This window comes from Penicillium waksmanii, assembly GCF_028829765.1.
Source record: "Penicillium waksmanii strain IBT 27052 chromosome Unknown utg000001l:1.0-4852451.0:1.0-4856178.0, whole genome shotgun sequence".
NCBI lineage: Eukaryota > Fungi > Ascomycota > Eurotiomycetes > Eurotiales > Aspergillaceae > Penicillium > Penicillium waksmanii.
Genome location: NW_026643248.1, coordinates 157,138 through 181,882, shown reverse-complemented (window position 1 = coordinate 181,882; position 24,745 = coordinate 157,138). Strand labels below are relative to the sequence as shown.

General features: G+C 49.9%; 11 protein-coding genes across 11 annotated transcripts; 7 read left to right on the top strand and 4 right to left on the bottom strand.

Moving 5' to 3' along the window:
• Window positions 1-48: 48 nt before the first annotated feature.
• Window positions 49-1,437, bottom strand: N7481_000057 (acyl-CoA dehydrogenase family protein; the record flags this gene model as incomplete). Its single annotated transcript, XM_057259276.1, has 2 exons — window positions 49-1,046; window positions 1,107-1,437. 2 exons carry the CDS (start codon window positions 1,435-1,437, stop codon window positions 49-51), a joined length of 1,329 nt encoding a protein of 442 aa, XP_057127108.1.
• A 224-nt stretch (window positions 1,438-1,661) lies between these two features.
• On the top strand, window positions 1,662-2,951 carry N7481_000056 (CaiB/BaiF CoA transferase family protein; the record flags this gene model as incomplete). Its single annotated transcript, XM_057259275.1, has 1 exon — window positions 1,662-2,951. The coding sequence occupies one exon, from the start codon at window positions 1,662-1,664 to the stop codon at window positions 2,949-2,951; it is 1,290 nt and encodes a 429-aa protein (XP_057127107.1).
• A 2,379-nt stretch (window positions 2,952-5,330) lies between these two features.
• N7481_000055 (Major facilitator superfamily domain general substrate transporter) lies at window positions 5,331-7,184 on the top strand (the record flags this gene model as incomplete). The annotated part of the gene is made up of 4 exons (XM_057259274.1): window positions 5,331-5,605; window positions 5,671-5,860; window positions 5,914-6,042; window positions 6,096-7,184. 4 exons carry the CDS (start codon window positions 5,331-5,333, stop codon window positions 7,182-7,184), a joined length of 1,683 nt encoding a protein of 560 aa, XP_057127106.1.
• Window positions 7,185-7,552: 368 nt separating this feature from the next.
• On the bottom strand, window positions 7,553-9,855 carry N7481_000054 (transketolase family protein; the record flags this gene model as incomplete). Its single annotated transcript, XM_057259273.1, has 4 exons — window positions 7,553-8,422; window positions 8,478-9,475; window positions 9,545-9,654; window positions 9,710-9,855. 4 exons carry the CDS (start codon window positions 9,853-9,855, stop codon window positions 7,553-7,555), a joined length of 2,124 nt encoding a protein of 707 aa, XP_057127105.1.
• Window positions 9,856-11,215: 1,360 nt separating this feature from the next.
• Window positions 11,216-12,643, top strand: N7481_000053 (uncharacterized protein; the record flags this gene model as incomplete). The annotated part of the gene is made up of 5 exons (XM_057259272.1): window positions 11,216-11,628; window positions 11,684-11,711; window positions 11,766-12,043; window positions 12,099-12,263; window positions 12,316-12,643. The coding sequence occupies 5 exons, from the start codon at window positions 11,216-11,218 to the stop codon at window positions 12,641-12,643; spliced, it is 1,212 nt and encodes a 403-aa protein (XP_057127104.1).
• A 133-nt stretch (window positions 12,644-12,776) lies between these two features.
• N7481_000052 (uncharacterized protein) lies at window positions 12,777-13,549 on the bottom strand (the record flags this gene model as incomplete). The annotated part of the gene is made up of 2 exons (XM_057259271.1): window positions 12,777-12,830; window positions 12,896-13,549. The coding sequence occupies 2 exons, from the start codon at window positions 13,547-13,549 to the stop codon at window positions 12,777-12,779; spliced, it is 708 nt and encodes a 235-aa protein (XP_057127103.1).
• A 556-nt stretch (window positions 13,550-14,105) lies between these two features.
• On the bottom strand, window positions 14,106-14,482 carry N7481_000051 (PLAC8-domain-containing protein; the record flags this gene model as incomplete). Its single annotated transcript, XM_057259270.1, has 3 exons — window positions 14,106-14,182; window positions 14,271-14,334; window positions 14,387-14,482. The coding sequence occupies 3 exons, from the start codon at window positions 14,480-14,482 to the stop codon at window positions 14,106-14,108; spliced, it is 237 nt and encodes a 78-aa protein (XP_057127102.1).
• Window positions 14,483-15,503: 1,021 nt separating this feature from the next.
• On the top strand, window positions 15,504-17,154 carry N7481_000050 (HesA/MoeB/ThiF family protein; the record flags this gene model as incomplete). Its single annotated transcript, XM_057259269.1, has 3 exons — window positions 15,504-15,759; window positions 15,834-16,047; window positions 16,125-17,154. 3 exons carry the CDS (start codon window positions 15,504-15,506, stop codon window positions 17,152-17,154), a joined length of 1,500 nt encoding a protein of 499 aa, XP_057127101.1.
• A 622-nt stretch (window positions 17,155-17,776) lies between these two features.
• N7481_000049 (uncharacterized protein) lies at window positions 17,777-18,949 on the top strand (the record flags this gene model as incomplete). Its single annotated transcript, XM_057259268.1, has 3 exons — window positions 17,777-17,885; window positions 17,953-18,107; window positions 18,167-18,949. 3 exons carry the CDS (start codon window positions 17,777-17,779, stop codon window positions 18,947-18,949), a joined length of 1,047 nt encoding a protein of 348 aa, XP_057127100.1.
• A 445-nt stretch (window positions 18,950-19,394) lies between these two features.
• N7481_000048 (S-methyl-5'-thioadenosine phosphorylase) lies at window positions 19,395-22,131 on the top strand (the record flags this gene model as incomplete). Its single annotated transcript, XM_057259267.1, has 7 exons — window positions 19,395-19,459; window positions 19,520-19,563; window positions 19,669-19,794; window positions 19,869-20,734; window positions 20,858-21,038; window positions 21,133-21,642; window positions 21,740-22,131. The coding sequence occupies 7 exons, from the start codon at window positions 19,395-19,397 to the stop codon at window positions 22,129-22,131; spliced, it is 2,184 nt and encodes a 727-aa protein (XP_057127099.1).
• A 362-nt stretch (window positions 22,132-22,493) lies between these two features.
• On the top strand, window positions 22,494-24,095 carry N7481_000047 (GNAT family N-acetyltransferase; the record flags this gene model as incomplete). The annotated part of the gene is made up of 1 exon (XM_057259266.1): window positions 22,494-24,095. The coding sequence occupies one exon, from the start codon at window positions 22,494-22,496 to the stop codon at window positions 24,093-24,095; it is 1,602 nt and encodes a 533-aa protein (XP_057127098.1).
• Between the last annotated feature and the right edge of the window lie 650 nt (window positions 24,096-24,745).

The window sequence follows — 24,745 nt, the reverse complement described above, 5'->3', positions numbered from 1 at the left end:
GCTAAAATACATGCTGGTCCATGGCAATCCATGGATGGAAACGGTCCTCTAGTAGCTACGAGGTAATTGGAGAACCTTCTCGCTAACATAATTCAGAATCATCTCCCGACTGACAGGAGCGATCCGAGGCACAAAGCATTCACGCAAGTACCGTTCAACATCATACTCCATAGCATATCCCATACCACCATGCGCCAGCACGGCCCGCTCGCAAGCCGTGAAAGCCGCTTCCGCAGCCAGGTACTTTGCGCTGTTGCAGGCCACGCCGATGGAGTGGAAGGGCACCGAGCCATCGTTGGTGTCATATAGACGAGCTGCGTGGTAGGTCGCCAGCTTGGCGGCTTCCAGCTTCATATAGGCATCAGCGAGAGGATGAGCGACACCTTGGTTCTGACCAATAGGTCGACCAAAGACAACTCGCTCTTGAGCATACTGTGACGCCTTCTCTAGAGCAGCGTAGCCCAGACCCAGTGCTTCACCAGCCAAGAGGCATCGCTCAGCATTCATACCGTGAAGAATGATCTTGAATCCCTGGTTTTCTTCTCCAATCAGGGTGTCGGCGGGGATTTGGTAGTTGTCGAAGAAGACCTCGTTAGCATCGACAGCGCGACCGCCCATCTTCTTGATCTTGCGCATGTCGAGGCCCGGTTGTTCGCGGTTGAGATCGATGCAGAACAGGGAGAGACCTTCGCTGGACTTCTTCACTTCTTCCAGAGGAGTGGTTCGGGCAAGAAGGATCATCTTAGATGCGACCTGCGCGCAAGTAATCCAAATCTTTTGACCGGTGACGGAATATCCATCAGCGTTCTTGCTGGCCAGGGTCGAGAGTTTCAGAGTCTCAAGACCGGTGTTGGGCTCGGTGACACCGAAACATGTTCTCCAAGTTCCATTGATAATTTTGGGGATCGTCGTCTCCAACTGCTCCTTGGAGCCGAATTTGGCCAATGGTTGAGTGGCATAGACATTGGCGTGAATGGCCTGCGCTCCAGCCATTCCTGCGCCAGACTGGGTGATGGTTTGCATCATCATTGTAGCCTCAGAGATTCCTATAATCTATTATCAGCATTCTTTCTTGATGAATTCGATCATCTCGGCAAGAAACATACCCAATCCAGCCCCTCCGTGCGACTCAGGCAGGGCAATTCCCAGCCATCCGTCCTTGGCCAATGCGGCGTGAAACTCCTTGGGATCTTTTTCAAGTTGATCGCGCTCTTGCCAGTACGTGTTGGGAAACTTGGAGCAAATGTGGGAGATGGCTTCGCGAACGGTCAACTGTTCCTCTGTGAAGCCTGTCATTTCCATCAATTCACGTCGCGCCGAGGTCGAAAAGGCCGAGCGCATTGGCAGGCGATTGCGCACAGCGTGGGAGGCTTGCAGGGATGGCGAGGCCACCGCCCACCCCGATCGAAGTAATCGCTGCCATTGTGGACGCGACATGATGTATGAATATTGGTGGTTGCCGTTTATTCGCCGGTCTGCATGTTGGTCTTAAATGATGTCGACGAATTACATGTAACCGATCATATAGCCGACTCGGCTGTTCGGGCGCATGGCGCTTATTAAACCTAGTGCATGGGGATATTCAAATAGAGCAAGGAGAATCAGACTGCCGACTACTACTCTAGCAGTTGTATATTTTTATTTTTTTATATTCTCCCATTATGCGGGGACTTGCAGTTCTTCGTGGGGTGCATCCCTTGAGGGCGTCCCTCCGCCCCGCCTTTTCCTCTCTTCTCCCTCCTTCGCGTCAACATTTCCAATTCCAATATTCAACTACATCTTCAGGTGGTCACCGTGCAGCGCCTTTAGAGGGTGTGACAGTTGTGAGCCTGGAACAGGCCATTGCTGCACCATTCTGTACAAGACAGTTGGCCGATCTCGGCGCCCGTGTCATCAAGGTTGAACGACCTGGAGTTGGTGATTTTGCCCGGCAATATGACACGCGTGTAAATGGAGAGGCTTCCCACTTCATTTGGACCAACCGATCCAAAGAGAGTTTGGCACTCGATTTGAAGGATGAAAAGGACCATTCCACGTTGATGAAGCTATTGGAGAAGGCCGATGTGCTCGTTCAGAACTTGGCCCCAGGTGCTGCTGCGCGTTTAGGCCTCTCCCACGAGTCACTCAAAGGGAAACACCCTTCCCTGATCGTTTGCGACATCTCCGGGTACGGTCAAGATGGCCCGTATCGCGACAAGAAGGCATATGACCTACTCATTCAGAGTGAGGCTGGTATGTTATCCGTGACTGGCACTGGCAAGGAGCCCGCCAAGGTGGGGATCTCAATTGCAGATATCGCCGCAGGAATGTACGCCTACACCAATATTCTCTCAGCCCTAATTCAGCGCGGCAGAGATGGCCAAGGCTGTAAAATTGATATTTCCATGCTCGAGAGTATGGTTGAATGGATGGGCTTCCCTATGTATTACGCCTTTGAAGGTGCTGCTGGCCCAGTCCCCGCGGGTGCATCGCATGCCTCTATTTATCCATATGGTCCATTCGAAACTGGGGACGGACAAACCGTCATGCTCGGTATACAGAACGAGCGGGAGTGGGCCAACTTCTGCACCGATGTCCTCTCCCAGCCCGAGATCGCGTCAGACGAGCGATTCGCTAGTAACTCGCTACGGACACAGAACCGCGATGCTCTCAAAGCCATTATATGTGATAGCTTTTCGAAACTCACAGCAGAAGAGACTACCGCGCGACTTGACAAAGCCGCAATTGCTAATGCCAACGTTAATGACATGCAGGGCGTTTGGAACCACGCCCAACTCAAGGCCCGCGAGCGATGGACGGAAGTCCAAACACCAGCCGGGATTGTCCCAACCCTTCTTCCCCCAGGGTCAACCAATGCGGCCGATAAGGGAGGATATGGTGCTCAGATCGCATCAATTCCGAAGGTGGGGGAGCATAACCAAGCCATTTTGGCCGAGCTAGGACTAGAATAATTGTCTATATTTTGATTTTGTCGCCAATAGACATAGATAAGCTACAAAATTGGAGCTAATTTCACAAAAGAGATATAATTTACCTTATATTTTCACAGCCGACTCGAACGGGAGGGGAGCGCGAGTAATTGAACTAACAAGTGGTCGTACATGCCAGTAGCTCATTACGTTTTTGGTGATCTCCGGAATTTACCAGTATAATGGTGTCCCCCCCATTTTGCAATCGGATAAAGGAAGTGATAAGCTCTAGACTGGGCAACGGCGTTTCGGAACGCCAAAAGAAACTTTCCTTTTGACCTATAACAGTGCATCTTGGTTACATCACCCTGCTCAAGTGCCTTCTAGCTCAAGGAGCGGCCAATCTTGCCAATGACATTATTGGATCACAATCTGTTGATAGCCCCTTGCGCGTCTATGAGCATTTTTCTTTTTATCTTCTCAGTCTAAGTAATTCTACTTGATTTAAAGATACAGATCAGCATGATCAGTGAAAGCAGGTAGTAGAAGATTATCGAGCCGAGCCTCATCAGAGGAGATTGGGGCCTAGTCCCCATAGCAAGCAATCGCCTTCCACAAAGTGTACTCATCAGTGATAGCTATTATTGTGTAGTAACCGGGAAGTCAACGAGAAGTACAATTGGGAGAGACAGATGTCGCCCAGTACGCCCGGGCGGAAACAGGGTTCAGCCTTGAAGGTACCCAAATTCTTCCACACTCATCCGTGCTCTGACAAACAAAATCTGATGGATTTAAAAGTTCTCTAGTTCGGATACCTGCCACGGCATGCTACCGTGAGTAATACGGGTTACCGCCGCACGGGATAGTACTTGTGTCCCGGGTGACCCGATCACCCTCCTGACATTCATACTATTAGTGTGGCATGAAGCCGATTGGCGCTGGAGGCCCACTTTAGCAATGGCCACGCAGTGGGTTTGTAGTACCTTGTGCCCATAACTTTTCTGTTGATTGTCTTGTGTCTCTTTGAAGGAACGAATCGACTCCAGTACCACATTTGGACTCATTCGTGCCCAGGTGTGCCTGTGTGAGGCCTTGGAAGCAATATAGCACCCGCCAGGCCTAGGTATTTATCATTGCACAAGTCGAAAGAGGAATTTATATGTATTGTGACGGGGCATTCTTCCATTTCACCTTGAAACCTACGCCGAGAAGCGAATTTCCATCGCACGTGGTGGATTGGACCACCAGGTCCACCGTCGGGTCGATTGACCATAACTATGTAACACCTAGCATTGGCTATTAATTTCTAGCCTATAATGCCAAGGGTGGCGATATACTGGAAATATCAGGGAAATGCTCGTATTTACCACGATATCCTTTCGGAGGGTGACCGAGGCCAAAATGGTGAAAGTTCTTGAAGCCTTCAATCCATACTTACCCGGGGACTCTATACATAACTTGAAGTTCATAGATTGCAATTATTTCACATGTTGATATATTATAGTGGTAATTGAAGGTCGAATTTGGCCGCAAGCAACGGGGCCAGGAAGTATAGCCGAGGAAATCCCGAGTGACCTCTTCCCAACGGCCCGATGGCCATTCAACGATCCTTCAATGCAACATTTCGTGATCGAATCGTTGTTAGTTTGGCATGGCGCTTAATTAGATGCTGAAATCGGAGTTTGCAAGACCAATAGGGGCTCGTGTATTGACCTCTGATCGGATCTTAGACCTTATTTCGCAGAAAATCCCCAATGATATCGCACCTATTGACAACAAACCCACATAACAATCCTTCCGAACAACCGAAAACCGGCAGATTGCACGATAAAAACATGAAGAATCATACGAGTCGAGGTCTCTCATTTCCGTTGTCGCAAAAATTGGCATCTGGGCTTGAATAAAGTGAAGCCGACCAATATGGCGGTTGTACCCAATCGAATAGCACACCCACAGCCGCGATGGTCTTGGAACCTCAGCCGTCCCCGCCCGCCAAGCGCCAAATTCTTCCTCTCAACATCAAAGCGTGTCTCGGCAGCCTTTTCGTATTGCTATAACCAAGCTCCGACAACTCTTGGCCGAAAGCTAAATTTCTCTCGGACATGCCTTTGCGGGATTTTTCGGTCAACTTCCGCGTTCTTTTGATAGCGATGCGCGGGGAATGAACTGGCATGACAGGGTTGTGTAGTATGGAGATGGATGAATCTGGGGGTGGGTGTGTTTGAGACTGTCTGGCTGTCATGCTAGCGACAGATGCACCCCGCCCCCGGATTTACCCACTATAAATATTGCGTTCTCCATCTGCCCCAGATTTTCCCCGGAAATTTAAAGCTATAGCCAGCTCGATCAACACTGATCTTACCGATTTCGACTCCCTGTACGAAAACTGAACCTGCGGTTTTTCCCTTGGAAACGTCCATCATGGCCGGGGCCAAGAAACCAGTCAATATCTTTCGACTCAAAAATAGTGGCGAGCCGAGTCAAATCTTCAACTGGAGACTATGGTTTGCTGTTATTTCGTTCGGTCTTATGGGTGCCGCCCGAGGTGTCGATGAGGGCTTGATATCGGGCGCGTTCAACTCAAAGGATTTTCAAAAATATATCAACTACGACTCGTACAGCGAAGTGGAACAGACGAACATCAAAGGAGATGTTACTGCCATGGTGCAGATCGGTTCTGTGGGCGGGGCTCTATTGTATGCCGGGCCTTCACGCCATCGAATCAGCTTTGGGGATTTGCTAACTCGCTGTAACCATGCAGTGCATTCCTAGTTTGCGACCGCATTGGCCGTATTTGGGCGACTCGTCAGCTTTGCGTTCTTTGGATTATTGGAATCGCCATCTTCATGGGGAATGGAGGCAGCTTGGGTGCTGTTTACGCCGGGCGGTTTATTGCTGGACTGGGTGTTGGTCAGACTGTTGTCGTGGGCCCAGTATATCTCGCTGAAATTGTATGTTATTTCTCTTTCATTGATCTGGGGGTACGAACTAACATTCTTTACAGGCACCTGCTTCCGTGCGAGGTCTTTGCACTTGCGTGTTCACTGGCTTCGTCTACCTCGGTATAGTGCTGGCCTACTTCGCAAACTATGGCTGTCAGCTAAATATCGGCGACACAACTCATAACCGATGGGTATGTGACAAGGGTCTCCAGCACGTTGACCCATTAATGCTGACAGTAATTAGCTTGTCCCCACGAGCATCCACATCATGTTCGCAGGAATTATCTTCATCCTCTCATTCTTTCAACATGAATCCCCTCGTTATCTAGTTAAACAGGGCCAACACGAAAAGGCGATCGAAAATCTCTCAAAGCTCCGTGGTCTCAATCCAGAGCATGAGTACGTTGTTAGCGAATTCACTGCTATCCAAGCGACCCATGAAGCCGAGCTCGAAGCTACTATGGGATCCGGCCCGATTGGTGTCATCAAAGAGGCTTTCTGCGTCCCATCGAACCTCTACCGTGTCTACTTGACATTTATGGCACAAATCCTGTCCCAGTGGTCTGGTGCTGGTAGTATTACTGTTTACGCGCCGGACCTGTTCAAATTGCTCGGTATTACTGGCAGCAACGAGAGTCTGCTCGTCAGTGCGATTTTCGGAATTGTTAAATTAGTGGCTGCTATTGCTTGTACCCTGTTTTTGGTCGATGTCATCGGGCGCAAACGTGCTCTTCTCATTGGAATTACGCTCCAAGCCATCTCAATGGTGTACATTGCCGGCTTCTTAAGCGCAGTTCCTGAAATGGGTGTCGTCGATGGCTTCGAGCTACCAGAAAACAAAAAGGGCGCTAGTGAAGGAGCTATTGCAATGATCTACCTCTCAGGCTTTGGATGGGCCTTAGGGTGGAACTCTATGCAGTATCTTTTGACTGCAGAGTTGTTCCCACTGCGGATTCGTGCCCTTTGCACTTCTATGGCGATGACTTTGCATTTTGCTAACCAATATGGCAATGCACGCGCGGTGCCTAACATGCTTTTGCCTGTTTCACGGGGAGGAATTGATCCCAAGGGTACTTTTTGGTGCTTTGCTGCTATTACTATCATCGGTGGCATTTGGGTTTGGTTTAGTATCCCCGAAACGGCTGGTCGCTCCTTGGAGAGTATGGATCGCCTCTTCGCCCTGCCGTGGTACAAGATTGGAAGATATGGAAATAAGGATGCTGATGAGCGTGATCAATTTGTCCAAGACAAGATGGAGATGGTCGCTCAATCCCAAGGGACAGCCGATCATTCTGAGCGAGTCGATAAAGTCGATCCTTCGGGCCGCGTGTGATGGACTGGCTATTTCTACTAGGTAGTACTATTTGTTGCTTGTCATCGACCTGGTGGAGATGGAAAAGATGTTCAGCAACTGGGCGGTCTTGGTGTCTACCTGGAGAACTTCGAGCCTAGTAGTATGAACATGCTAGTAATTGCTCCTATGGCTGCATACATACCTACTTCAGTATCAAATGACATTTTTAATTCAGGTCATCAAGAATTGTGCCCGTAATTCATTCACACGCAAGTAAAATGCGGCTATTTACATCCAAAAATTTCCCAACCGATCTATATGAAATCCAATGCTAATCCTATACCAAAGACAGGGCTTATCGTAAGATAACCAAAATAACCAAAACAAAAAGTAAGATAGGACTAGCTTCAGAGCTCAACAAACTCATGGCGAAGCAGCTCATCTTTCTTAATCTGGCTTAAGTAGCCGGAAACCTTGGTGGTCAAGGTATCAATCTCGTAGCCAAAGTACTTATAGGCTGCCTTCCCGGGGAGACTGTGGCCGAAACGCTTCACACAGATACCAGCATCTGCATAGCGCTCCCATCCGTTGGGTGCATACGGCTCAATCACAACGGCAGGGATGCCACGGTGACGGCGGAGAACATCACGCTTGTAATTGAGCGACTGTTTCTCGAACAGACGTTGGCAGGGGAAACTGATAACACGGCTAGCGATACCCTGGGTCTTCAGCTTCTCAGCCACTTCCAGCGCGAATGAAAGCTCGGCGCCAACGCCAATCAGAGTGACAACGGCCGACTCGTTCTCTGAGAGAACATACGCACCATGGGCCACTCCGTCGCGTCGTGTTTGGGAGAGTTGAGGGAGAGTCTGGCGTGAGGTGGAGATAATAGTTGGGGTCTTCTTCGCCTCGATAGCGGCGGTCCATGCACCAGCGGTTTCCTCGCTGTCACCGGGGCGGATGTACAAGATGTTGGGCATAGCGCGGTACAGAGCAGCAAGTTCAATAGGCTGATGAGTCGGCCCATCCTCGCCCATACCAATGGAGTCGTGGGTGGCGACATGGATGATCTGCAGGTGCTGCAGAGCGCCCATCCGGACAGCGGGGGCAGCGTAGAGGTAGAACATGAAGAATGAAGAGGTGACCGGGATGATTGTATTTGGGGAAAATGCAGCCAGACCGTTGGAGATGGCAGCCATGGCGTGCTCACGGACACCATAGTGAATATAGCGGCCGGAATAGTTACCGTTAATGCCGCAGGTAGTACGCAAGTCCGGCTATTCTATTATCAGTCATATCCCAAATCATGCTAAAGTCAGGTTTGAAACTTACGTGCTGGAAGTCAACCTTGCCGGGCCAGATCATGTTGACTGATGGGGACAGATCGGCCGTACCGACTATGAAGTTCTTGCACTCCTTGGCGATAGGGTTAAAGACCAAACCGCTGGAGGCGCGAGAGGCAGTTGGTTTTTCGGGGAAAGAGGTGGGAATGTGTTGCTTCCAGTCGGCCGGCAGCTCACCTCGCACACGGGCCTGGAATTCTGCTCCGAGCTCCGGGTTCTGAGCTGTATAGTTGTTCACAAGCTTGTTCCACTCCTGCACATGTTGCTCTCCGCGAGCAGGGAGATCCTGGAAGAACTGACGAACAACATCACCAATGATGAAGTGCTCCTCGGGGTTGAAACCGTAAAGTGTCTTCATTTCAGCAACATTGTCAATGCCGAAGGCGGCACCGTGGGCAGTTGCAGTACCAGCGACTGCACTGTCGAGACCAATGACGGTGCGAACATTAATGAAAGTAGGCTTCTCCTTGGAGGCCCGAGCCTGCTCCAGAGCACGGACGATTGCCTCGATATCGAAACAACCATCCTGGACATCAATCACATCCCATCCACAGGCACGCATTTTAGCATTGACATCCTCAGTATTGGTGAGGTCCACGGATCCATCGCAGGTGATTTGATTGTTGTCGTAAATAACTGTAAGGTTGTTAAGACGGAAATGGCCAGCGAGAGAGATCGCCTCGAGACCGACACCCTCCTGTAGACAGGCATCTCCGATCATGCACCAGGTGTGGTTGTTAACGACGTCAAATCCAGGGCGATTGTAGGTGGCAGCCAAGTTCTTCGTGGCCATGGCCATACCGACTGCGTTCGCGATACCCTGACCCAATGGACCAGTGGTCACCTCCACACCTTCGTGCTCAATCTCGGGGTGGCCAGGGCAAAGCGCATCCACTCTATCGGAGTGATAGGACTTGAGCTGGTCGAACGTCATAGCCTTGTAGCCGGTTAGGTGGAGGAAGCTGTACTGGAAGAGACATGTGTGGCCTTTGGAGACGTTTGTCAGTACAATAAGTTTCGCAAGGCGAGTTCGAGTATCAGGGCGCTTTCACGTACCATTGGATAGAACAAAACGATCACGGTTGAAGAAATCCGGGGAGTGTGGAGCGTACCGCATAACGTACTTCCACAGCGAAACACCAATTGCAGCCATGCCAATGGCGCCACTATAGTGGCAAGGTTAGAATGCTGTCTTTTTGCAAAATGATAACATGAACATACCCAGGGTGACCGCCGCTGAACTGTTGACACAGGTCGGCAATGAGCAGACGGAAGGTCTTGAGGACCAAATCATGATCACCAGACAACTTCTGCATCAAGGGTAAGGCAGAGGGCACAGCCTTCTGAACTCCGTTTGTTTGTGTCATGGTGGAGTGAAGGAGGTGAGGAGGAGAAGAGGAGAAGAAGAGAAGTGAAGACGATGATTCCCCAAGAAATTCCCCCACCTTGCACCTTCCTTCTCTTTTCTTTTAAAACCTGGGGAGCTCGGGAGCTCGCGCCTTCCCAACTGGGCTGCATCGACAAACATATCCCGATTAGGAAAGAATCTATACGTTCCCACTGAACAGGCAGCCGCAACCACTGCTGATGTAATCAGTACCATTTCCCCCGCATCCTAATTAGGAAGCGGCAACCACTCCACCATCGCCCCCGCTCGGCCCGAAAATTGCTTGCCTAGTGCCTTCCGAGTCAGGGCTATTTCTACCTTTTCTGGTATTCTGGTATTCTGCCAGTGGTACTTTTCCACCCCACAGTTAAAGCAGTAGTATACATAATGATGCAGTTATTAAATTGATCATAATCACATCCTGAGAACCATGATTACTAGTATGACAGTCTTCGTCGTAAGGGTCCCATGACATGTGCGGAGGGGAGCGAGTCCAGTTCGCTGGTTACCTGAGCATTGGATAGATAAGTAGTCATCATTCCATGCTTAATACCTGCAGTTATACTACTAATCTACCTCGCAGTTTCGAGTTCCCAAAAACTTGAAGGTTCAACTTGAAGTTGCTGCTGTTAACCGACCTGGCTTGAACTTGGAAATACCACAATATATATTTTGATGCGGATCAGATAATCAAAATTATTAAGTAGTACTAGTACCTCCTACTACAATATATTGAGGTCCAAGTCCTAAGGTTCAACTTGAATCGAAGATGAAGTTGAAATTTCCAAGCCAGGGCCCCGATCAAGAAGCCGATGGCTTCTAAGTTCTCCCCGGGTCCACTATCTCGATCGGAGCATCCCCCGACGGGGTTTCCCCAACTCAATCTCTCTCGATATATCTTGTCCTTAGCTCATCTTATCTGACAGCAATTTATTTCTGATTTTCGTCTTCCTCATTCACAGCTGACAGCCTTGGAAATTCATTCATGCAAGCCACCAATAAATCCAGTGACTGTTCGGCACCGCTGGTAACCAGCGACTACCGCTTATCGCAGCGAGGCGCGACCAACTTTGCCCATCGAGATGTTTGGGGACCCCGAGAAAAGACCATGGGAAATCCGTGGTCACCAAATAATCCGAATGGAATGTATGTTCTCTTTACACACCTTGGATGCACCCCGTGAATTCATCACCAACAACACGGCGCGTCAGGATTATTCTTCGCCTAGCCGAGAACAGTCTCATGCACAAGGAAGTTGGCGAATTTATTCGTACTCAGGTCGGTCATTCAGCTTTGGACAATAAAGTCTTGTATTTAATCACTCACGAAGATACTCACAGATGACCGTGTCTCCTGTTGAGCACTTGACTTATAGTACAGGTCCGCGTGGTTCTCGTCGTCTTCGACGTGCTGCAGCTGGGCTGTTGAACCATCAATTTCATTCACGTTCCACAATCACCTATGATAACGTAATCGTTACTCCAGGATGTGCTAGTGCTATCGATGCAATCGCATTTTCTATCTGTGATGAAGGCGAGGGGATCCTGATTCCTCAGCCTTTGTACAATGGTTTCAATTTCGATCTTTTGAACAGGAGTAATGTCCAAGTCGTCGGCGTCAAGTATGAGAGCGTTGAAGGGTATACTGGAATTAATGATCTTTTTCAGCCAGAAGTCAATAAGGCTGCCTTGAAGGCTGCTCTTTCACGGGCGAGGCAGGATGGTATTACGATCCGCGCACTTCTTGTTTCCAAGTGGGTTACTTCCAATGCCCTGTATGGTCTCCTCTAGCACTAATGCACCATTTAGTCCTCATAATCCACTTGGGAGATGCTATGTACGATAGAATTTTGTTCGCTCACAACCCCATATACTGACCAACACGACATAGCCTCCCGAAACCTTGAAAGAATTTGCTTCTTTCTGTGGTGAGAACGATTTGCACTTCATTTCTGACGAGATATATGCCTTCTCTGTATTCTCGAACCCTGCAATTCCAGCGGCAACTTCGTTCACTTCTGTTCTAAGTTTGGACTTGGACAATCTCATCGACCCAACTCGCATGCATGTCCTATATGGCGCGAGCAAAGACTTCTGTGCCAATGGATTACGGATGGGATTTGTCTGCTCAAAAAACGAGGGTATTATGGGATCGATGTCTAGTATCGGGTAGGTGCTTTCAGTTTATCAGCTACGGTCGCTTGCTCATTTGTGTCACGACTAGAATATTTTCCTGGTCGCCGCATATCCTACAGGATGCTTGGGCTGCTATGTTGGAAGACCAGCAGTGGTTGGACAGATTTATGACGCAAAAAAAGGCTCTCATGCTAGATAGATACCAGACGATTACCGGCTTTCTCTCTCAGCACGGTATTCCTTATTTTGATATGTACGCAGGAGGTGTAAAATCGCACTTGTGGAACGAGCTGACCGTTCATCAGGAATGCAGGGCTCTTCCTCTGGGTCGACCTTCGGCACTTACTTGTGTCGAAATCGTCAATTCGGCATTCAGACTATGCTTCATTGAAAACCACGTCCCTAGGTGCCCATTCCAACCTCGAACTCGAGCAGAATATAGCAGATATTTGCATAAAAAACGGGGTCATGATCGCCCCTGGTCACGTATATAAGGCAGAAGAATATGGTTGGTTTCGAATCACGTTCACCGTGGGACAGGATGCATTGGAAGAAGGACTGAAGCGTTTTTTGAAATCTGTTGAAGAGATGGAAGAGAAGTGGGGAGTGGAAAAAGAGGTCATCGCGCAATGAATCGGCCACGTCGCTTGAAGCTATATTCATCTGCGCATATTGTTTCCGAAATAGCAGATGAGCCCTTGCACCTTTATATACATGAATCTGGGTATCACAACTCAGTAATTACAGTCGTTGGCACAACTTGTACCTAGTTCTGCATAGAGAATGTCATGTCTGACACCATGATGGCGATTAGACCAGCCTACAATGTGTTATTATTAACTGATTTACAAAAAGCAAGATTAAAGGCATGACAAAGGAACTTACCAAAGATAGATCAAAACTTTCAGCCACGATCACATCTAGCGTTAATCGCTTGTACACCTCCCTCTGTACTGGTACGCTGCTGATAAATCGACCAGTTGGGTCCTGATGCTTGTTTCTGTCGACGCTTTCTCGAATATGGACAACAATCCTATCACCCAGCGAGACAATCCAGTTACAAAACAATGCATTCGTAGACCGAATATGCAGTGTGACCATTGCCTCAGATTCTCCCTTCAGGTCTCGCGCTGCAGCATTGCGAAATGTCATGTCAAACCTATTGACCCCATAGGCATTCGTTCTATGGGTATTTGCGATTTCTGAGGCTTTATCTCCGGCTTTGCTACTGCCACTGCTACCTGGTAATCGAATAATCCAGGGTCCTCGCTTGCGCCACGCGGGTGCCCAGATTTTTTCACATTCGAATAATGGAAGCCCTGAAGCGTCACGGATATCTCTCACGCCTTTTTTATCGTACTTAGGGCCACTGGCAGTAATGAGCGTTGTGTCGTCGCTATCAAACTTGACAACATACTCGTCGATGGCGTTCGCGTCGTACCGCGGTTGGAGATACAGCCGACGCTCGAACTCGCTGATATGCTCCGGTCGCAATGCTACCTCGAATGGAGCGGGTTCGATTTGCCGATTAAAAGCCATAGTCAATAAGTGAGAAAACCGGCAAGGAACCACTAGATGGTATTCTGGAGCCTGGTGGGATTGCTCTTGTACATGCTAGAACTAAAATCATTTGGGAACGATTGCGAGGGAATAGGGCGAAGTTCACAGGAAGAAGGCCGAAAGGCCCTATGTACATATGTGAAGACCGGGGGCCAAATGTGATAAAATTAGGCCACGAGACACAATAGTAGACCCACATTAAATAACTCATGTCAAATCAGGTCGATCTGACTCATTTTGGCGGAGGAGTTTACTCGAAGATACTAGTAGTGACGTCAGACAATTGACATGAGAACCAAAGTATTGGCGTTGCTTGAGTAGAACTTGATATCAAAGAAAACTCAAGATTATCTCCTAGTGGATTTTAATGAGAAAAATCAAATAATAGAGAATGAATGTGTGACAGACGAGAAAGTGACAGACGAGAGACAGGTTAGAGAATATCGAAAAAAAGGAACATAAAGAGAGAAAGAATTGTACAGACCAAACATCAACAGACGTGTGCGAGGCCAGGTCGAAAAACAGAAAAAAGAAATTATGGAATAGCCATTCCAGCTGGTTTCTGGTAACCAACAAGCTCAGGTCGAAATCGAAGCTCTGCTTCCTTCTCCTCTTGAATGAGAGCACAGCAGCCGCAGAATGTTGACACGCAGCAATCACCACAACAAGAGCCTAATGCCATATTGTTGCCGAATCTCACCACGAGAAATGGTCTGCATGATCCACTGCACGGCACCAAAGCCGAGGAAACTCCATATGGCACACTGTCGAGCAAAGTTAGCTTCATACTGTTGCTGAATTTTACCGAAAGCTTACGGAGCCGTTGACATAACTAAAGTTTTGAAGCTCTGCCTCAACTAAATAGTCCAAATCGGGCTGTAGAAGGGGGTGCACACCATTTTGTGGTGACATTCGCTTGAGATGAAAATCAGAGACCGCTAGCAGCGAATGTAAGACATAATGGACCGAAAACCAAGGCGAAAAGGCTGATCTGGTATATAAGGTCTGAGACCATCCGCCGAAAGACAGTGATGAAATAAAATCATATCAGTTGCCGTGAAATTGAATGGGACTCTCGCCACGGCGCTTTCTTCATGGATTGACGGAGATTGCTGCATCATAGATGACGTTCTAGTAGCCCATTAGCTTCCCTAGGGATAGAAAAGCCGGAGGTAGATGGAGAGATGAAAGTATATCCACTGGCATTTGTCGGATATTCACTCGAAGCAGGTACCGCGATATTTCTTGGTGCTGGGGGCGTGGAACTGGCAGGCTGGGCCATAGTTGCATTTGATAGAATGGCGGACGCAATTGGTGCATTCCGGCCCAGCCTCGTCACACTAGGAGTAAAGGGCCGAATAAGCGTCAAGTCCAGCCGTACTTCGTAATACTATCCCAATGTCATTAGCGACCAAGCTGATCAGAGCAACCAGGGGTTCAAGTCTGATGTGTCCGAAAAATCCCCGGCCCTACTTCCAAGGTTTAGTAGAGGTGGTACATTGATGGCTATAACTTGAATGAAATTCGCATACAGAGTAGTAGTATTCTAGTTATACTAAAGTAGTACTAGTATATTATAGATCTTTCACTCATGTAAGGTTTACCTGCGTTGCAACAGTAGCCAACTTGAAGTATTTTCTCCCATATACTAGTAGTAATGGAGTATAGTATGATGTATATATTATACTAAGATTCTAGTATACTAAGAACCACTCGTACTATCACTCTACTATGCTAGAATATCACTCGCTTGTACATACTATAACTATAACTACCTAAGACCTACGTATACTCAGTCTCGGCAGCCTCGGCGACCTCCGCGGAACTTCAACTTCTTTACCCCGCCAAATCGCGGATTCCTTTCCACTCCGACTTCTCCCACATTCTTTCAATTCCTCCAGTCCTCCCAGTCCTCCTTGAATCCTCCAACTCGATGGCCCCCATCGAGGATACCTGCGCCTCCTTACAGGCGCAGATCTTCGCCACAGAAACCTACCTCGCCGAGCTCAAACGCGACCTCGCCGACGCCGAGAAAATCGCGCAGAGCACGCGCCCCACCAGCGACCATGAGAATGCGCCCAATGGCATTGGAACAGGAATTGACACTGACACCGGTCGGTGGCCACTACTCAAGGAGGAATATAAGCGATATGGCCGACAGATGATTGTATCTCAGCTTGGTCTGGAAGGTGAGAGATGGAGACGCGCTGCCCAGTGGATGGTGACTGGTGACTGATGACTGACACTGCACTTCTGTGAACAGGTCAACTCAAACTGCGGTCCGCAAGGGTCCTCCTCGTGGGAGCTGGTGGTTTGGGATGTCCCGCTGCCCAATACCTCGCTGGTGCAGGCGTGGGCACCATCGGGCTGATTGACGGCGACACCGTCGAGAGTTCGAATCTTCATCGCCAGGTGCTTCACCGGACGAAGAATGTCGGGAAATACAAGGTGGACAGCGCCATTGAGGCACTGAGGGAGTGAGTGAGCGACTGTTTTCCTGGTCGCATATCCCACGCCATATATCATATCTTCTAACACTTCTACTCTGCAATAGCCTCAACCCCCATCCGACGTATATCCCCCATCGAACACACCTCACCCCCGAAGACGCCCCTGCCATCTTCGCCAACTATGACTACATCCTCGATTGCACCGATAATCCGGCGGCGCGATACCTGATCTCCGACACGGCCGTGCTACTCGGCAAGACGTTGGTTTCCGCCTCTGCGTTACGAACCGAGGGCCAGTTGATGGTACTGAACAACCCACCTCGACCGCCAGGAGATCTAGAAGGAGGCCCATGCTATCGATGTGTCTTCCCTAAGCCACCGCCAGCGGACAGTGTTGTCAGTTGTGCTGACGGAGGTATCATGGGACCAGTGGTCGGCACAATGGGAGTTCTACAAGCGTTGGAAGCCATGAAGGTGATCACGGCGCCATCTCCAGATAGCTCGAGCTCGACACCAAAACGCGAATCGCCGTCGCTCCTGATCTTCTCCGCATACTCAAATCCTCAGTTCCGCTCTATTCGCTTGCGCGCCCGCCGAGCCAACTGTGCCGTCTGCTCGGGCGATGCCTCGGTCACCTTGGACTCGATAAAGTCTGGATCTACCGACTATGTGTTCTTCTGTGGCTCAGCGACTCTTCCATCTTTGCTGGCGCCCAGTGAACGTATCTCACCGGAGGCATATCGCGAAAAACACTCGCAGTCCACCAACGTGGATAAATCCATTATGATTGATGTGCGCGACAAGGCACAGTTTGGCATTTGCAGTCTGGAAAATAGCATCAATGTCCCGATCAGCAATATTCTTGCTTCAAGGGCCAGGCCTGCGAGCTTGAACCAAGGACCCGACCATAATTCCCAGCCTGAACTGCCCTCCTGGGTCCCCGCCGAGCTCGCCTCGTCCGAGTCCAAAGACCCCATCTATGTGGTGTGTCGGCTCGGCAATGACTCCCAAATCGCCGTTCAGAAGTTGAAGGAATTGGGGCTGGACCAGAATGGACAACGATACATTGGTGATATCCAAGGTGGATTTCGGGCATGGCGGGAGCAGGTCGACCCGGACTGGCCGGAGTACTGAAGCAGAAGACTTTAGGGAGACAATTTCATGTATCTTCACATTATCTAAATCGAGGACACATCTGCCTGCACCCCCACGACATGAGTCATTTCGCAGTCCAGAAAGCGGCCATGTGGGAACTCTCCAGAGCGTGGTAGCATTTCCAACCCCGGGTAAAAGTGGCAGAGATCCACTCTCTGTCACTCCATTCCACTTTATTCCACTCAATCCCGCCATGCCAGCGCTTCGACCTTCTCGGGACCCTTTCGGAGACCCGATCGGGCAAACGGGGTTACCGGGACGGGGTAAACGGGGTTAAGATGTGTGAGATGGTGAAAGGTGGTCAAGATGAGGTCCAAGCCGAATATTCTGATTACCCAAGCCCCTGAAATACCCTGCACCTGCTATATCAGCTGATACCATTGGATATCATTGGACGACTGACAATTTTTATACTTCTTCTCCTTCCCCGCAGGCCTTACTAAGGGTCCCCCCCACCATCAGGACTGGTCTAGTGCTGGCGTGATTCCATAGCATCATTCGTCAATTTATTTCTTATTTATTTGGTTCTTCTCCTCCTCTTCTTCTTCACCTCCACCTTTCTCTCCTCAATTCAATTCCCTATACCACTTCCTCATTCATAATGGCCGACCTCCCCGAAATGCAGTACCGCTTCCTCGGCCGCACCGGCTTGAAAGTCTCGGTCATTTCACTTGGTAGCTGGCTCACATACGGCGGTCACGTTGGAAATGGTATGTCCCAGTCTCTTTCCCCGATTGGTGCCAAACAGCCCTTGTTCACCAGCTGATTATCTCTTAGAAACCGCGTTCGACTGCGTTAAAGCTGCCTACGATGCCGGCGTCAACTTCTTCGACACTGCCGAAGTCTACTCCGGTGGCCAGTCCGAGGTCGTTCTAGGAGAAGCCATTAAGAAGTTTGGCTGGAAGCAGAATGACCTGGTCATCTCTACTAAGGTAGGCCGCTCTCGTTCTGAGCCATTGACTTGTCTTCAGCGATTGACCAACATTTCTAGATCTACTGGGGCAAGGCAAATGCCGTCAACCCCGCCAAACCCCTCAATAACAACGGTCTGTCCCGAAAGCACATCATCGAGGGCATGAACTTGTCTCTACAGCGATTAGATCTACCCTATGTGGATATTGTCTACGCTCATCGCCCAGACCGTGACACCCCCATGGAGGAGATCGTTCGTGGATTCAACTACCTGATCAACAACGGTAAGGCCTTCTACTGGGGTACTTCGGAATGGTCTGCCAGCGAGATCTCCGATGCCTGGCGCATCGCTGATCGACTGGGTCTGATTGGTCCCGTTGTCGAACAGCCGCAGTATAACCTTCTCGTTCGCGAGCGCGTGGAGAAGGAGTACCGCTGGTTGTATGAGGCTCATGGGCTGGGCTTGACTACGTTCTCGCCTCTCAAGGGTGGTATCTTGACCGGCAAGTATAATAATACTTCTGCGCCTCCGGCTGGTTCGAGACTTGCCGAGTCGGAAGATGGATATGTGAAGAACCTGCGCACCACGGTTGGTGATGATACCTGGACGCGCCAGTTGAACCAGGTGGCTGCGCTGAAGCCCGTGGCCGATGAGCTGGGTGTGTCGACGGCTCAGCTGTCATTGGCGTGGATTCTGAAGAATCCCAATATCTCGTCGATGATTACTGGTGCATCGCGCCCGGAGCAAGTGCTGGATAATGTTCGTGCTCTTGCGCTTGTAGACAAATTGACCGATGAGGTTATTGAGAAGATTGAGAAGGCGGTGCAAAGTCAGCCGGCCGTTGAGGTTAGACGGTTTTAGATCAGGTGCTGATCAAATCGTACTAGTATGATGCATGATGAATGAGAAATCAAACCTTTTAAGGAATTTTAACAGCGATGAGGTAGCATATTGGGATCGCTCGAACTTGAACACCAGATATCATTATCATGATAGCAAAGGTGGACGTGGAGCACTCGCCTGGTGTTCGAGTTGAGCATCCATGCATGATATCAGAGAAGTCTTGTAGTAATTCACTACTCGAAAACACCATTACGAATGCGACATAATAATTATTTGACAAGTGAAGTTTTCAACATTCTTTGGTTAGTTTAATTGTAGTAGGTGCATCACATGACTCGTCACCGCATTGGAGAGTCTCCCCGGACTTTCGCACAACTTCAACTTCAGCCTCAACTTCACCTTTCCAGGACAATTTGGGAATCCCATGAATTGCTTGCGAACAACAGCTCGCTGTTTATCCACCATGGCATCTCCAATTCCCTCCTCCTCGCCCTTTACCCGCTCAGTCGTGGACTCCATGAGGAAGATGTAAGTCGCCATTGGGTAGCTCGAGCTCTCCATGAAGCTTCTAACATTCAATCCTGACAGCTACCCCGAAGCGCTGGCGGATAAGAGTTTTGATAACACTGGATGTAAGTCACCCTGGTCTGCGTACAGGTAGAAGCTGTGCTAGTAGCTTCCAGAGCTTACCTTGGTCCATTACTATTATCTTCTCTGCTAACATGCTACTTGAAAAGTGCTTCTTGAAGCTCCCTTTGACCCATCACGACGACAGAAGAACTCGGTCCTCCTCGCCATTGACTTGACAACCGCTGTCGCAGATGAGGCTATCAAACGTCGCGATTCAGCCATCGTGGCCTACCGTGAGTTCATCCCTCTCTGCGTCCAAATCTTTTACAAAGCAAAGCTGTTCAGGTCTAATGCAAGCTTCATCCAGATCCCATCATCTTCCGCGGCCTGAAGGCTATCACCCTCGATGACACACAGCAACGATCACTCCTGCGATTGGCCCAACATGGAATCAGTGTCTACTCCCCGCATACCGCTGTTGATACCGTACCCGGAGGAATGGCCGATTGGCTTTGTGACGTGGTGACGGGTACCTTCCAACCCGTCGCGACTCAGACACATCCTGCTTCTCAGAGCTGCAATTCCAAGTTATATTCGGTGCCCACCTACCCTCAAGCTCAAGCTGTACCCACTGCAGCATCGGCGGACGCATCCCAGCAAATCCCTCATATCCGATCCACCATCCATCCATCTCCCGCAGCATCAATCCCGGAAGGATTTGAGTCGGCTGGTGCGGGCCGTCTCGTCACATTCAACGAGGATCAACCTCTCACAACTCTGATTGACCACATTGGTCGCGGAGTCGGTCTTCCCGGGGGTATTCCCATCGCGATCCCGCAATCGCAGTCGATTGACAACATTCGCATCCGTACGGTCGGTATGTGCCCCGGTTCAGGATCGGGAGTCCTCATGCGTGGGAACGATATGCCGGATCTTCTATTTACTGGCGAGATGAGCCATCATGAGACGTTGGCTGCGACGGAGCGTGGATCGGTGGTGATCTCCTTGGCCCACTCCAACTCCGAGCGTGGCTACCTCCGGGCTGTTATGCAAACACAATTGCTGCAGGAACTCTCACGACAGTGGAAGTCCGACCGTGAGAGTGCCCTGCAGGCTCTTCACGATAGCGCGAAGCAGGGTGGATCAGCTCTGTCCTCTTGCGCCGAAGTTTACCAGGATGGCGGCGTGGAGGTATCAGTTAGTGAGGCCGACCGTGATCCTTATGGAATTATGGTGTGGCGGAGATAGGGCAAATGGCGAAAATAATGGAAGAATACTACTAGAATACTATATTCTTTGTCAAATGTACCGTGGTAACCTTGGAACTTGAAAATGTACCTCTTCAGGGCGGTTCAGGATTTCACGTGGGGCCGCAACGCCATCGCGGGGCAGATTTTTGATCGCAACTTGAACTTGAACTTCCATTGGGATTTCATGCGTTGGTCGCCCACGTTCCTTTTCTCCTCACCCTTTCGTCGCATCGAGTCACCGGCACAATTCGCGCGCAGAATGACCGCTCTTCCTTCTACCTATGACGGTTTGTGTTCCCCTACATTCATGGATGGCACTGCCCCTCCTTCTCCCCTCCAAGATGTGACTGTCGAAGCTGACCAGACTCCCATTCTCTTCAGGGCCTGTCCCGATTGCTGTCATTGGCGGTACTGGACTTCGTGAGCTGCCTGGTTTCACTCAAGTGGCCTCTCTGTCTATCAGCACTCCCTGGGGTGAACCCTCTTCGCCCATCACCATCCTGCATCACCAGTGCAAGCACAATGACAAGACTGTCGCCGTGGCCTTCCTGAGCCGTCACGGTTCTCACCACCAGATCGCCCCCCACGAAGTCCCCGCCCGCGCCAACATCGCTGCTCTGCGCTCCATCGGTGTCCGCAGCATCATCGCCTTCTCCGCCGTCGGCAGTCTGCAAGAGGCTATCAAGCCCCGCGACTTTGTGATCCCCGATCAGATCATCGACCGTACCAAGGGTGTCCGGCCCTGGACCTACTTTGAGGGTGGGATTGTTGCCCACGTTCCCTTCGGTGATCCCTTTGACGAGGGTATTGCCAAGATCGTGCGTGAGTGTGGACACAGTTTGGAGGGAGATGGTGTTGTCCTGCACGACCGTGGTACCGTTGTCTGCATGGGTAAGATTTGACCTTTTTTGACTCCGCCACCATCATACGATTGACATGGAATGATACCGAAAATATATGCTGACCTTCCCGCGTTTGCCTGATTCAGAGGGCCCGCAGTTCTCCACTCGTGCTGAGAGCAACATGTACCGCGCCTGGGGCGGTAGCGTGATCAACATGTCCGTTCTCCCCGAGGCCAAGCTGGCCCGCGAGGCCGAGATTGCCTATCAGATGATCTGTATGTCGACCGACTACGACTGCTGGCACGACTCGGCCGATGTCACCGTGGAGATGGTGATGGGTAACATGAAGGCGAACGCTGAGAATGCTCGTCGCTTCGTTACCGCCGTCCTGGATGCTCTCGCTGGACAGGAGCACACCGAGTTGGTTCAAGCCAAGCACCTCGCTGGGTCAATTAAGTTTGGAGTTAGCACACCACAGCCGCACTGGAGTCCTGAGGCCAAGAAGAAGCTGGACTGGCTTTTCCCGGGATACTTTTAAGTTATAGTGGAGTATACAGGGCCCCTCTCCGTACGAGTACTCGGTAGACTTGTAGATACTAGCATTGTATTACGGAATAGAATCAACTCTTAAGACGCTTTGACCGGGGGAATTAGTTTCCTCTTTCTCGTTGTAGTTCCATAACTGCCTCTCTTCAACCAATCGTTTGGTTGCGATTTGAAGATCTTCTGCAAACAGCGCAAACCCGCCGGACGTTAAAGTCGTGCATCTCCCCACTTCACTTCCACTTTCGATGATCCTACTTAAATCTTCCATTATTCCATTTACTCTTCTCCTACACTTATTCTACACTTACTTTACCTATTCTATCATCCACAGCTGAAATATTAGTGCTTACCAACATGCGGAACAACACCTGCTATCTTCCAAATGGCCTCACTTTCACCGTCACGCCAGTCTTTGGTGGGGTCACCTTCAAGTCCAATGATATGGCAACCACCAATCCTACTTTCCCACCCGGTTGGACTGTCATTATTTTCAGTGAGAAAGTCTCGGGCGTCTCTCCGGAACAGACGGGACAAGGATCAGAAGGACCAGAGAATCGACATCCCACCGATGACAAGAATGACGCCGATGACGACAACAAGACCATCCGATTCACAACCCCCACTTTGAATCGTGATTGTATCTACATCTCTTATATTGTCAATCCGCCCTCCAGCGAGTTCAAACCAGTCACTTCTCCCACCCGCCAAATTGCAATGATGCTGTGGGCTACACTATGGTGGTACTTCCATGAACCCAAGCCTGATCCTCGTCTTCAAACAGCGGCCTCCAGCTCGACCCCTCATGCTGGCCAGCCCAAGGGTGAATGGCGCGTCAATATTCGACGTGAGGGAATTTTCAAGGGCCGAAACCTCTTGCAGAAGCTCGAGCGTATGGGCATAGTTTCAAATGAAGACTCGTCCGTCGGATTTCAGCCCGTTGAAACACGCGACTCAGCTAGCTGGTCGAACATGTTCGTGAGCCAACGGACATTCTGGCAACTTGATCCGCGACTCTTCTTATTCACTCTAACTCCCCGTGGATCCCCGCCATCCCCTTCTTTGACACCTTTCCAATCACGACCGGCTTCTCCACTGCGGGATTCCCTGACCCCAACCTCATTGCCCCCCGCTGAAGCCGCGTTCGGTACAGGCAATGCGGAGGTTTTCACTTCAGTTGGTCCTTATACATCAGCTAGTCACTTGCCAACTTATTACCCACCGGCACCAACTCAATATACGTTCACCAACGGGGTGCGCCATCCTATCCGTCCTAAGCCACCCCACCAAGGAGAGGTCTTCTATGTTCGCCACATCCCTAGCGTGGGACAGTATCTCTCATTGCGCATTCCTTTCCTTCCAGCCACCAAGCCGACTCCAAGTGACAGTCGGCCGACAACTCCAACGAGACCAGTCAGTGCTCAGGTCACCAGCGTGAAACAACACCTCTCCCAGAATTTGTCATCGGATCTCGACACCCTGCACCGATGGATGAACGACCCCCGCGTGGAGGCCATGTGGCAGGTTGGCGGACCAAAGCCTGTCCAAGAAAAATTCATCCTAGACAATCTGTCCAGCCGCCACAGCTTCCCTGTCATTGGATGCTGGGACGGAAAGCCTTTCGGGTACTTTGAAATTTACTGGGTCAAGGAAGATCCTCTTGGTCGACTTCTGGATCGAGTTGATAACTACGACCGGGGCATTCATGTTCTGGTTGGCGAACAGGAATTCCGTGGCGGCCACCGCGTCATCCTCTGGCTCACTGCTTTGGTACACCATTGCTTCTTGGCTGATATGCGCACTGAGGCGGTTGTTCTTGAACCGCGCGTTGATAATCTCAAACTCATCAATTATCTACAACAAGTCGGATTCTACAAAGAGGGGGAAGTTAGTTTCCCGCACAAGCAATCTGCTGTGATGAAGATCAAGCGCGAATACTGGGATGCGCCCGCCATTTGAGGGCCTGGGAAAAACCAACCTAATCTACGAGATTATGACGACTCATGATTCATGAACCATTAGCATATTTAATTCTTCATTGTTGTGCCTGTTCGATCTTGCTTTCCTTGAAACGTTGCATGGTGGTCGTTTTCTAAAATTGTTTCTGAGATCTCTACCTTGGAGATGGAATTAGTATCTCTCTAATTTCTCACCAATAAGTCGTTATACCCGCTTCACAGTCTCAACCATTCCACGATCGTAAATACTGACGGACCACGCAAACCCCAGCTTAACATAGAAGACCGCTCCATACACCAATGGTACACTCGGGAAGAGGACTAACTTGCTGGGCAAACCACCAAGTAAAGGAGACAGGAACTATTTTGGTTCAAAGAATAGCAGTAGACAGTGAAAACCGAGAAATACCATTGTCTCGAGGACTCGGATGCATCCACCTTGGAAGCCCTTTGTCTCTCAAAGCACATAGAAGAAAGCTTTGTTTCCTACTACGTCCCTTCTTTCACTTGTAGAATCTATTGTCGAGAACCCAGGCTTGAAAGGCCTGATAAATCTAAATCAGCCCCCTGCCAGTGGGTGTATAAATACTACGGGATTAGTAGAGTCATATCAAAATTCCGAGTCGTACACCATTCTCTCACATTCCAAGC